Consider the following 12,945-nt stretch of genomic DNA (forward strand, 5'->3'; position numbering starts at 1 on the left):
CACTGACCCAGTGCTCCCCAACTCGCAGTAATACCAGCCCCCACCCACCAAATTTCATGACCATGTCTTGGTCAAAGGCTATACTCTTATAAGTCCTAACTCTCTGCTTTTTTTTTTGACTGCATCTTCTGGTGTTACATCTTCTGGGAGAAATTGGAATGGAGTTGCATTGAAAATTGACAGTGTAGTGATGATGCCAGGCTGTCACTGATGGTGAGATGGGCTGGCATTGAGACTGGGCAAAAGTATTTTCCATTGAGCACTAATTGTCAATGATGAAAACTGTAAGTTGCCATAGTTCCATAGGCTGCTCTCTCATTTAATCTGAGGGTCACCACAACTCCAGCAAGATTGAGAGAGTAGGGCCTTTATGCTGTCCTCAGCTGGGGCAGGAATTAAACTTGCTCCGTTGGTGTCATACTGTATTGCAAACTAGCCAACTGAGCTGACTGACTCCTGGCTATTGGAGAACCATTATCACCAGCATTAAATATTAAACTGATCCTACTGTCACCTACATGACATATGTCCTTCATCTTGTCAAGAGGTACACTAAGAGTTGAGAGAGAAGACAGTGCAGTGCTCAGAGATGGAGCATCAGTCTGAGGAAGTAGTGTTGCATGAATCATGCATACCCTTCACCATTGTAGATGCATTCACTTCGATAGGTGCCCCACCACAGATAAATAGAGCAGCACGTTGTGAGGAGGACATGAAGGCACAGATAGCACTGGAGACATGATAATGCCCAAGGCCAGCCAAGCAAGTGCAGGGCAATAAACCTGGAGTATTTGCGGAGAAAATGTGTGGCCATCTGTCAAAGACTCCAGGGTCATGTGCACCTGGGAACTGATGAGTAGTACACTTCTGTAATATGAGCTGTGATGGCACAGTTTTTCTTCTTTTGCCCATGGTCATTTCCACAGGTAGAGGTCTTGTGGTACACTGCATTATCTCAACCCAACCTCAGGACTTGATGGCAAAGCTGGTGAGTTCATAGCACGGCCAAATCCAAGGAGTCAACCTGAAAACTTTTCCAACACAATGGCAGGCTGTGGGAGTGGGAGAGATTCTTGGTCAAACATGATGAAAGAATATTGGAGCCTCGACCATCACTAATCATTGCTCCATGTATGTAAAAGTGCATATTGCTACAGCAGTGGGTGATCTCTAACCTACCAGCCTATTGTCTCCATTCGAAAAGTGGTTAACCTTAAGGGAAAGGCACACACTCCAGGCCAATGAGTGGATGCAGGCACATAACAATGGCTCTGGATATGACAAATTTGAAAAACATTTATCAGATAGTCATCTAAATGACTGAGCACTGCATTCAAATGTCCTTCACATTTTGTTAAAAGGAAAATGTTAATCCACGAACTTGTACAGTCCACTAGTGTGCAGAATCACGTGGTAATCATGTTTTTGTCTGTGATTCTATGCTTCTCCACAGGGTGCGCTGCTGAGCTTCTGTCTAAATTGTATCAATGAAAATCTCTTATTCTTAAAGTATTAATCTCACTGTAAAACACTTGAAAAAAGTTACAACACGTTGATGAGGTCTATCAGGGATTTAATGATTACTACCAAACTGTCTCACAAGCCAGAAAGACGTTTTATATTAATGGAATTTCAAATGGCTACGTTATAATAAACTGTTTATTTAAAAATATTGGAATTTATCTACTGTGATGGCCTGTCTGAAAAAACATTTAAACTGTGCTGTCTATAAGAATGCTGCTATGTGATTGGCCATCTCCCCTGCTGGTTGTGTTCATTGCTTTTGGACATGTGCCACCTTTAAAAATGCCCTTTGGCAGGAAGTTTGGGTCAGGTATCTCTGCAGACTCAGCTTCCTTCGAGCATTACTGAACGAAAAAAAAATTAAAGGCCACAAACTCTTCTTTCTCTGCCAATGCTGACTGATTCAAAAGTTGGGGGGGAAAACACACTAGCGTTCCAATAGCGTTTTTCGACAGAACTGGCAGTTCAGCCCCGTTCCCATTGAGTCCTGTACCACGAGGACCGGGTATATGTTACTCATTCTGTCCAGACACGCAGTCCCAGTCAAGTGGGGAGGAGAGAAACACGGAATTTACTGTAAGGATGAAATAGCATGTTGAGTCCTGTTAAACTTTACAGTCTGTAACTGTACTGGATTTATTTTTAGCGAGCGTTATATAAATCTAGATGTGCTCGGTTATAAATGATGCAGACTGCCGGAGTCCCTGCCCCGACACAACATATCGACAGCATCAGGAGTGAAGTCATAAATTGCACAGCAGCTTCTGCCTCTGGGTCCTGTCTCAATGGGTTTGCTCAAAGTTTACCTCCAGCCCCTTTTAAAACAACTTTTCCCTTATATGGTTAGCGAGATTTCTGAGCCTGCTACCCTGATCCAGTGGAGGAGGCGGGATTGTGTGTGTGAGTGTGAAGAGATTACCTTAGATGGCAAACAAAGTCCTGCCTGAGGGTATGTCGGATGCTGTTCCTCCGTCCTGCCCCTGCATATTTTCAGGCAACTTTAGATGCCATCGAAAAAGGGAGACGCTTGCCAGCAATCTGTGGAATGCAAAGCGCTCAATGTCAGAGTAAACGCGGCGAGGAAGAGGTAAAATAAAAGACACACAATGTTGGATCTAATTCGGGATGTTTACTCCATGAGCAAAGAATCTCTGATTCTGGGAAACACGACAGGATTATTTCACCCACTGAAATCAACTTTCTTTTTAAAAATAAAGAAATACGCCAGCCCTGTTTTATGCACAGTATGAGGGACGTGGCGAGGCGAGAAAGAGAGAGAGAAAGTGAGATTAAGAACTGTTATAGCTGGGCTACTGCGCTGCAGGAGTGCGACAGTCCACTAGAGGCGCTTTCTGGGTGAAATTTACAAACACGGATCATGACTGCACTAGACTCCCCCGGCAGCAGCTGTCAAGACGGGAACAGTTAAGGTCGATTACCGCCCGTCAGAACCCATTCCAGCCTCGACTTCAGTGCAATGTGAAGCCTCAGAATTATACTTGGGGCAAAGCTCAGAAAACGCTGGAGAAACTCAGCAGGTCTGGTTGCCACTGTGGGGAGAGAGAGAGAAATCAGAATTAACGTTTCCAGTCTTCACAACTCCTGCTCCGGGGTAGACTCGTCCTGTTGGCTCTGTCACTCCCTTGTATAGATGCTGCCAGACCTGCCGGGTTTCTCCAGCACTTTCTGCTGGGCTATCAGATTTGCAGCACACACACAGGGTTTCGCTCTTTTATTCCACTTGAAGCCGTCGCTAGCTGGCGACTCCTCTGCAACACGCTCTCTCTTACGCTGGCCCTGTGTCGGTGTGGCATGACCTTAGAAGGTGATGCTGATGTTACTGGGATTGGAGGGCGTGGGATCATCGTTAAAATCATCAGCTCGCCAAAGAATTCTGATCCGCGAATAAATCTGAATTAAGGCGACGGGGATATATCTTGTCTGGATGCACTGTATATCTGATTGGTTTGTAGTATTGTCACAGTATATCCTTCCACCCTGATTCTGACCATAACGATACAATTTATTGCCCTGAGTGAAATGTTGCATTCACACTGGAGGGGAGTCTCACTAGTTAACGCCTTTGCAGGCTATCGTCGCCTGAAACGGGTTTCCAACAACAACAAAAAGGGGACAGGAAAGCTCGGAAATTAGCGAGCGCCGAATTCACTGCATTGCTAACTTAACAGCGCGACAAGCGTCTCTCGCTGGCTCACACGGCACAAGTGACATGTCCAGACCGACCTTCCCCCCCCCCCCGACCAGCAGAACGGCCCCAAAGCCCTCGGAGGGAGGACGGGCGGGCGGGGCCGGGTCTTTGACGGGCAGCTCCCTTCATCAATCCGAGTGCGGGTTGACAGCGAATGGGAGCGGCAGGAGGGAGGTGGGATTTCCGCCCCCCACACACACAGGCACTGAGAGAGAGAGAGAGAGCGCTGCTGGGTTCAGCCTGTCTGTGTTACATTGTAACCCTGAGCTGTGCTAGCGACACCTCACAGGGAGAGTACACAGACGCACACACACCATGGATCACTACGATGCGAATCACTCGCAGAGCGATGACTACATGCAGCCGGAGGATGACTGGGACCGAGACCTCTTGTTAGACCCAGCCTGGGAGAAACAGCAGAGAAAGGCAAGTGCTGTTGTATTGCTGAGCAGCCGGCTCGAACCACTTAGAGGATCAAAGCATTATCTCCCTCGCTGGCTTTCCAGTTCCGGAGATCATACAAGTGATCCACTATATCCGAGGGATTATAGGCACTGTCACACACACACACGCCCCACCTTAGTGTTTTTTGTAAGTGAGGTGAGAGTGTAATCAGTGGACGGTGCTGTCTCTTTTATTTTAAAAAAAAATCCTTCGTGGTTGAAAATCTGATTCAGATTTAGTGTGGGTGTGTTTGTCAGTGTGGAGATGAGAGAGGAATCCTTTCTTGAAGCTGGGCTTGGCTTCAATGAGCTGCAGTGTTGAAGTTCTGAGTGCAACAGATGGTTTTTACTGGGTGACTGACTCCGTGTCCATTCCACGACGTAGCGGCCAGTATCTTTCCGGCTTTGTAAAAGTGTCAAACCGAGAGATTTTTCTCTTTAATCCCAAAGAGGGGGGAGGAAAAATAAGTGATAAACAGTCCAGCTTTTTACTGCACCCTTCCCTAGCACACAGAGGGATGATAGGTGCCTTGACCTGGGTGTAGTCCTGGTGTTTTACAACAGGTAGCCTCCATGTTTAATACACAGTTAGGTTCATCCTCTGGTGAGTTTATCAGCTTTCGGAGTATTGTGGCACACCTTTCAGACCTCCCAGGTACTGAGGCCGGTACTTCAAAGCGAATGGCGATCAGATAGTCTGAAATGAGCTCCATGAGTTGATTTTTCGGTTTCCGTTTCTCCTTCAGGGTAAACACTTTTTTTTTGTTGGGTATTTGAAGGAGAATTTTCCAGCGATCTGGTTTCGGCACTAGCGACTGGGTGTTTCTGAGGTTTGGTGAGATTGCACGGTGACAGGGGTTTACTCTACTGGGCAGTCTTGCCGGATCTGTCTCTGTCTCTCTCTCCACCTGGTATTCCTGGACCTGGGAGAATCAACCCCCAGCAGCCTAGCCTGTTTGTGTCAGAACCCAGGCACAAGCCAACATGAGGTCAATCTTCAAATCACGCTTGGGGGGGGGGGTTCTTGTGAGTTCTGGTGTTTGGTACCATTTGTTGTTTGTTTGAAGTGAAGGTAATTAATTTCCCCCATTGCCACACCTTTTCTGTGAAAGGTACTTAAAACTGAAAAAGAATGACCAATCTCTTGTCAATGGGCAAGTTTTGGAACTGGAGACTGGTTAATCCTTGAATTTATTGCTTGGATTCTGTTGATTTGAACTGAAACGTACGGTTCTCGCAACACTTTCTCAATTGCAGACCGAGGCCAGTTGTTGGCTTCTAGGATCATACTGGTGTAAATAGGTGCTACCAACTATTTTTGATGAGTTTTCAACAAACCACGGTGGAAAGAATTTTCGAGTTGATAAGAGTTTGGGAAGGATAAGGGTTGGGTTTACACTGTGGAGTCATGTCCAAAAATGGTAACAGTCATGCTTTCTCTGCAATGTTTGATTTGTCTTGGCCAGAGGTTTCATGCATTAGGTCATTTTTCTGCGTTAGGTATATATCATTTTAAATGTCTGCATTTCGTTTTGCATACCAAACAAGTGACATTGTTGTACTTTAGATGAGCATGTGACTGTCGTGAATCCTCTTGTCATTGTTAGAGTGAAGGTGACTGTGGCTTTTCACTTAATCTCCTGCTCTCCTCTTGTTTATCAGTTCAAAGGAATGAATAAGAAGTTCAGCTTTTTTAAGAAAATGTTTGTAAATGCTCCTATTTGAAATGTTGGGAGACCAGAACACACAACTATAGAGTGCAGTAGGAATCAGACTAATAATTATTGTCAGAGAGACTGTACCTAGCACACTGTCAGAGGCCTTGTAGGAAAAGTTTTACTCCTTTCTGTTCCCCCTTCATTAGGGAAATGTTAGACAGAGACTTCCTTATTTCCAAAGAAGGGACAGACATGTGAAGGACATGTATGTCCTGTAATTCTGAATCCCAGATCTAGCTATTTTATTAAAGGATCCAGGTCTGATTCCTGTCTTGGTGTATTTTTGCCATTTTAGTGACATTCCTTGCTCTTATCAAGTACAGTTGTGCTGCTTTTAAGGGTGCAGCTTTATTACATTGTTCTGAAACTGAGTGGTGTGTTGTTTCATTTGAAATGAAACCATTGGCTTTTGATGCGGGTGTTCCCACTTGTCTGATCAAAGGTTATCTCCCACTTATTACAGCATTTCATGTATTGTGATTTTTGGTGGTTACAAGCTGATACTTTTTTTTGAGTCTTCATGGCTTCGTCATGTAGTATTTCGATCTGCCACCTACCCAACACAAACATTGATCCCTGATCTTTGTAGGGAAATCAGGTTCTTTTATGGAATTCTGAAAAGCCAACTTCAAGGACAGGGCAGGATTATCCTTTGTGTGTAAAAATTGAAAGCTGTTCTTTGCAAACCAAAAAGACTGGGTGGTTTATCTTTCTGACAAAGTATGTAAATATATTCTCCAATGCACAAATATAAATTACAGTTTCATAGCTTTTGAGTCTTCTGTTTATTTGTCTTCTATGTTTTGATAGATGACAATGACAATACCTGTCGAATGTTAATACTCCTATTTTTGTTCTACAAAATTATATGACCACAAAATAAACCAACCCGGAATGTAATAGAGATGTACAGCATGGAAACAGACCTTTCAGTCCAACTTATCCATGCTGACCAGATATTCTAACTAAATCTAGTCCCATTTACCAGCATTTGGCCCATATCCCTCTTAAACCCTTCCTATTCATGTACCCATCCTCATGCTTTTTAAATGCTGTAATTGTAACAGTCTCCACCAACTCTTCTGGCAGCTCATTCCATACACACACCACTCTCTGCGTGAAAAAAATGCCCCTCTGGTACCTTTTTAATAATCTTTCCCCTCTCTCCTTAAACCTGTGCCCTCAAATTCTAGACCCCCACCTCCCCTGGAAAAGACCTTGGCTATTCACCCTATCCATGTCCCCTCATGATTTTATAAACCTCTACAGGGTCATCCCTCAGCCTCTGACACTGCAGAGAAAACAGTCCCAACCTATTCAGCCTCTCCTTATAGCTCAAATCCTCCAAACCAAAATGTCACAATAACAACTTTCTCTTGAGAGATTGTACATGTTGACCTGTGTTTATACTGAGTGGGAGAAAGCTGGTTTTTGAAGATTTGAGTTTACATTACAAGGCTGTACACATCATACAGCTGATGTAAAGTTTCTCTGTACAGTAAGTAAAACAGAAATTGCCAAAACAGTTGACTTTTTGTCATTTGTGAAAACACAGATGTAACAGGTTTTTAAAGCAAATTCGAATGGAACCAGGCACGGATGCAGATTGAGGGTGAACATTATGGAAAGTCCATGTTAAAGTGAAAGGCAGGAAGATTAATAACAAAACGGATGAAAGGCAGTAGGAGGTGCTGATGGGGAAAGTTCTTTCTACTTGTACTATCATCTATTTTGTCACTTAATGTCTCTCGCCTTGCCATCTATATGTACATTTCCCATCAGTTCTCTCCCTGTTCCCTGTCCTTTGTACTTGCTTAAAACTGGAATCATAGAATCCCTTCATTGTGGAAGCAGGCTGTTCGGCCCATCAAGTCTACACCGAACCTCTGAAGAGCATCCCACCCAGATGCACTCCCCTACCCTATCTCTGCATTTCCTATGGCCAACCCACCTAGCCTGCACATCCCGAGACACCATGGGTAACTTAACATGGTTGATCCACCTAACCTGCACATCTTTGGACTGTGGGAGGAAACCGGAGCACCTGGAGGGAACTCACTCAGACGTGGGGAGAATGCGCAAGCTCCACAATGACAGGCGACCAAGGCTGGAATTGAACCCGGGTCCTTGTACTGGGAGGCAGTAGTGGTATCTACCAAACCACTGTGCCACACTGGTTAAACTAGTTAAGCTGTTTCTCAATTCTGCTGAAATATCACCCACCTGAAATGAAAATGCTATTTTTCTTCCTCCTGCATGCTGTCTGACCAGCTTAGTATTTTCAGCAAACAAAATGAAGGCAGAGAAATTGAGAAACTCGACAAGTCTTGCAGCATCTGCGGAGAGAGAGACAGTGTTAATACTTTGAATCTGGGATGACTTCAGAACTGAACAAGTTGCCTCAATACTGTAAAAGTGTCATCCTGGACTCGCTGTTAGTTCATTCTCTTTTCCAAGATGCTGCCAGACTCACTGAGTTTCTCCAGCATTCTGTGTTTGATTCCGATTTCCAGCATCCAATGTAGTTTCCCTTTATTTTAATATTTCCAGCCTTTTGTGTTTTCCATTCAGATCCCCAGCATCTGCAGCATTTTGCTTTTATATTCTCTGGCCCATATCGGACAAACATAAGATTGCGTACCATTTTTGTTCATTCAGTTTTTGTCAGTATTGAAGGGATGTTTAACGCTCGCATGTAGAGTGAATAACTGTGGACAATGGAAATCTGAAATCAAAAACAAAAAATATTATGGAAATACTCAGTAGGTCTCTCAGGAATCTGACAAGCAAAGTCTATACTTCAGGTCAATAACTTTTCCCAGTACTGATGAGAATTTATCATCTTCGAAATGAAAAGCTTTAATTTGAAAATGTTTTGATTTTAAAAGCGTTTCTGTTGCTGTGCATGTTTGAGGCCCTCACTACTTTGTAAATTGTTTTGCAGTGAATTGTGGGATGTATATTTGATCGTGTTTAGATAACGGAGACTTAGATAAAAGATACGCACCATCGCCAAAGATTGGAGTTGATGACAATTTTGTCAGCTGAAAAACCATCGTGAAAAAAATGTCTAAGTTAAAAGTTATTGAGGGTTCCAAGATAAAAATGAGATTTCTCAATTTAGATACTTGTAAACTTGCCATGACACACTGGTAGAAGGCATATTTAATTCGAACACATGCTTTGAATTTATTTATTTATCAATAGATACGTTAAGATTACAATAGACCTTACTCAGGACAATCAAGTTTTTTACCTTGTTATTTTTTCCCAGTAAGAGGTAAAGGTAAACTTACCATAGTCTTACTGGATCAGAGGGCGATGACTGATGCTGGTTTAACCTGGGTGTCACCACACCTTGGGTGAGGGGAGAGGTTGAGAAGAAGAGTCCTTCGTGGTAACTTCAGCAGGTGCAAGAACTGAACCCATGCTTTTGGCATCGCTCTGCATTGCAACTGAACTAACTGATCCTTTATTTTGCTAGTAATCTTTTAAACAAATCAAATTGGTGTAATGAAAAGGTTTTTTTTACAGGTTGATTCTTCTGATTAAAAGCTTCAGCTAGCACATTCAGAATAATTTACTGTTTCATCTATCTTAGACACAATATTGGTTGTATTTATAAAACCAGTTCCTTGAACTAAAGGTATTACATTCTATGACCATGGCCTGATTTTTACACTCGATGGGTTTCAATTAGAGCAAAATGGAGTTTTTCGTTTGAACTTTGTAGGTTCAAATGATTATTTTAATGTTAGCTTTTTATCCCCACAATAAAGACTGGCTCTTCGCTTTCTTGATTTAATGTGTTTGAGGCTGTTTTCAATTGGATAATTTTGTGACCTGCAAACAAGATATTCAAGAGTCACAGGTTGCAGCTACTAAGTCTTCTCTCACTCTCCTTCCTCCTTTTCTCTCTCTCTCTCTCTCTCTCTCTCTCACTCTCACTCTCACTCTCACTCTCACTCTCTCTCACTCTCTCTCTCTCTCTCTCTCTCTCTCTCTCTCTCTCTCTCTCTCTCTCTCTCTCTCTCTCTCTCTCTCACACTCTCACTCTCTCTCTCTCTCTCTCTCTCTCTCTCTCTCTCTCTCACTCTCACTCTCACTCTCACTCTCTCTCACACTCTCACTCTCTCTCTCTCTCTCTCTCTCTCTCTCTCTCTCTCCTCACCTTCACTCTCACACTCTCTCTCTCTCTCACACTCTCTCTCACTCTCTACACTCTCTCTCCTCTCTCATCACTCTCTCTCTCTCTCACACTCTCTCTCTCTCTCACCACTCTCTCTCTCTCTCACACTCTCACACACTCTCACTCTCTCACCTCTCTCACACTCTCACACTCTCACACTCTCACACTCTCACACTCTCACACTCTCACTCTCACACTCTCACAGTCTCTCTTCACTCTCACACTCTACTCTCTCTCTGTTCTCTCTCTCTCTGTTCTCTCTCTCTCTGTTCTCTCTCTCTCTCTGTTCTCTCTCTCTCTCTCTGTTCTCTCTCTCTCTCTCTGTTCTCTCTCTCTCTCTGTTCTCTCTCTCTCTCTCTGTTCTCTCTCTCTCTCTCTGTCTCTCTCTTCTCTCTCTCTCTGTTCTCTCTCTCATCTCTGTTCTTCTCTCTCTCTCTCTCTCTCTCTCTCTCTCTGTTCTCTCTCTCTCTCTCTGTTCTCTCTCTCTCTCTCTCTGTTCTCTCTCTCTCTCTTCTCTGTTCTCTCTCTCTCTCTGTCTCTCGTCTCTCTCTCTCTCTGTTCTCTCTCTCTCTCTCTCTCGTCCTCTCTCTCTCCGTCTCTCTGTTCTCTCTCTCTGTCTCTCTGTTCTCTCTCTCTGTCTCTCTGTTCTCTCTCTCTGTCTCTCTGTTCTCTCTCTCTCTCTGTCTCTCTCTCTGTCTCTCTTGTTCTCTCTCTGTCTCTCTCTGTTCTCTCTCTGTTCTCTCTCTGTTCTCTCTCTCTGTTCTCCTCTCTTGTTCTCTCTCTCTGTTCTCTCTCTCTGTTCTCTCTCTCTGTTCTCTCTCTCTGTTCTCTCTCTCTGTTCTCTCTCTCTGTTCTCTCTCTCTGTTCTCTCTCTCTGTTCTCTCTCTCTGATCTCTCTCTCTCTCTCTCTGTTCTCTCTCTCTCTCTCTCTGTTCTCTCTCTCTCTCTCTCTGTTCTCTCTCTCTCTCTCTGTTCTCTCTCTCTCTCTCTCTGTTCTCTCTCTCTCTCTCTGTTCTCTCTCTCTCTCTCTGTTCTCTCTCTCTCTCTCCCCTTTTCTTTATCTTCCTGCCGCTCCCACCTAGATCTTTGAAGCCAGGCCTTGATGCTCTACTAAATATGCTGCGGGATTCTGTTTGTTTTCTAAAAACTTTTGTGCGTAAAGGAAACTCATCCATTCATTCAAAAGATTAATCTTGGATTGAGATTTCTGCTTTATTTTGGTGAAAATATAAGTCCATTCAATTGAGTGATACCTATACATTGATGTTTTTCTCCCTCTCCATTCAAGGTATGTGCATTCAGACTTGTCATCATGCTGTTTATATAAGGCTTTCAATAATGCTGTTTACAATGTCCAACTGTGTGGCTTTATTTGAGTGAACCCTATGACCGTAACACATGAAACTGGAACACTTTTCATTTTTTTTTAATTGTTGGCTCAATACTACTAATAATCCTCAAAAGGTGAAAAAAACAGCATTATCCCAGAGGCCCTGAAAGCATCATCTAGTTGAATGTATAATTTGTTGATTATAAACGTACGTTGTAAATCTGTGCCTGGAAACACTGTGTGCTAGCAACAGTGTTGCTATGCAGCTTCTGGTTTTGATGTCTTTAGTCAGGAGAAGGTCACAGCAATGTTTACAGGATTGTTGGTGTGCCAATCATGGCTCTGTGCTGCAATCGCTTTGTCTAGCATCCACGTTCAGGTCATCAGTGACATTTCAGTTCAATGTTTTAGTTCACTTCATGCGTGCTCCATGTTGGGTGAAACCTGCACTATCTACATTGTAAAATGAAGGAGTAAAATGGTGGGACTTCTGTTGTGGAAAGTGGAAATGGGTTAATGTTGCACCAGTTCCTCTCTGGCCGATGTGCCATCAGACTTTCCCAGTTTTAGAGTCCGAATCATATCATATGCCACGGAAACAGTCCAACTCGTCCATGCTGACCAGGTTTCCTAAACTGAACTAGACCTATTTGCCTGCGTTTGGTCCATATCCCTCTAAACGTTTCCTAATCACTTCTTGTTCAAATGTCTTTTAAATGTTATAATTGAGCCCACCTCTACCATTTGCTCTGGCAGGTCATTCTATACAGGTACCCTCTGTTTGGAAAATGTTGCCCTTCTGGTCCGATTTAAACCTTTTCCCCCTCACCTAGAATCTATGCCCTCTGGTTTTGGACTCCCAGACCAAAAGACCATATCTATTTACCCTATCCATGCCTCTCATGATTTTATAAACCTCTATAATGTCACCCCTCAGCCTCTGACGCTCCTGTTTTAAAAAAAAAAAGGCCCAGCTTATTCGGCCTCTTCTTATAACTCAAACCCTCCAATCCTGGCAGCATCCTGTTAAGTCTTTTCTACCCCTTTTCCCTCCTTTACCAGAGGGTTATGGCTCCAGGCAGATTTGCCAATGCCTATCGCCTTCTACATTTCACCAAATTGGCTATTTGTCATGCAGTGCTGTCTTCTTCTGACAGCCAGTCAGCACTTTCTGATTAGCAATGGATACACCAGCTAATTTCCTTTCCTTCTCCCACCATCCATTAGCCCATGGATGTTCAATCCACAATGGATCTTGGAGCCTTTCTGGGCTGCGGTTTAGAGTGCTGCATGTATCTGTGGAACAATGTTGTTGAGGTATTGCTGTCTTTTTGCTTTGATGTGTTTTGTTAAAATTAATTCTCCACATTTTCTACCTCAAAAACATGCTTCCATCACTGCCTCCAGGCTACATGCAGACTTTAGGGTGGAGCAGCTAATTGGATAGATTCAGATAACTTGGAATCTGTACATTGTTGGAAATGAGCATTTATCAACCATAGGCAAAATATTTAACTGCTTTTAAAATAAAA

At 43.4% G+C, this 12,945-nt stretch overlaps 1 protein-coding gene across 6 annotated transcripts in view; it reads left to right on the forward strand.

The window, feature by feature from the left end:
- Positions 1-3,937: 3,937 nt before the first annotated feature.
- The window catches only part of actn1 (actinin, alpha 1), a 221,127-nt gene continuing 212,119 nt past the window's right edge, over positions 3,938-12,945 (forward strand). For 4 of the 6 annotated variants that reach the window (XM_087990065.1, XM_087990063.1, XM_087990062.1 and 1 more), the window contains exon 1: positions 3,939-4,159. In XM_087990065.1, the coding sequence (XP_087846191.1) occupies positions 4,049-4,159 (111 nt within the window). In that variant the 5' untranslated portion in view covers positions 3,939-4,048. Of the gene's footprint in view, positions 4,160-12,945 lie in introns of all 6 variants that reach the window. The other 2 variants (XM_087990066.1, XM_087990061.1) reach the window with 2 other exon arrangements.

This window comes from Chiloscyllium plagiosum, unplaced genomic scaffold, assembly GCF_037043375.1.
Source record: "Chiloscyllium plagiosum isolate Xiang-an unplaced genomic scaffold, Cpla_swu_hap1 HiC_scaffold_8, whole genome shotgun sequence".
Taxonomy (NCBI): Eukaryota; Metazoa; Chordata; class Chondrichthyes; order Orectolobiformes; family Hemiscylliidae; genus Chiloscyllium; species Chiloscyllium plagiosum.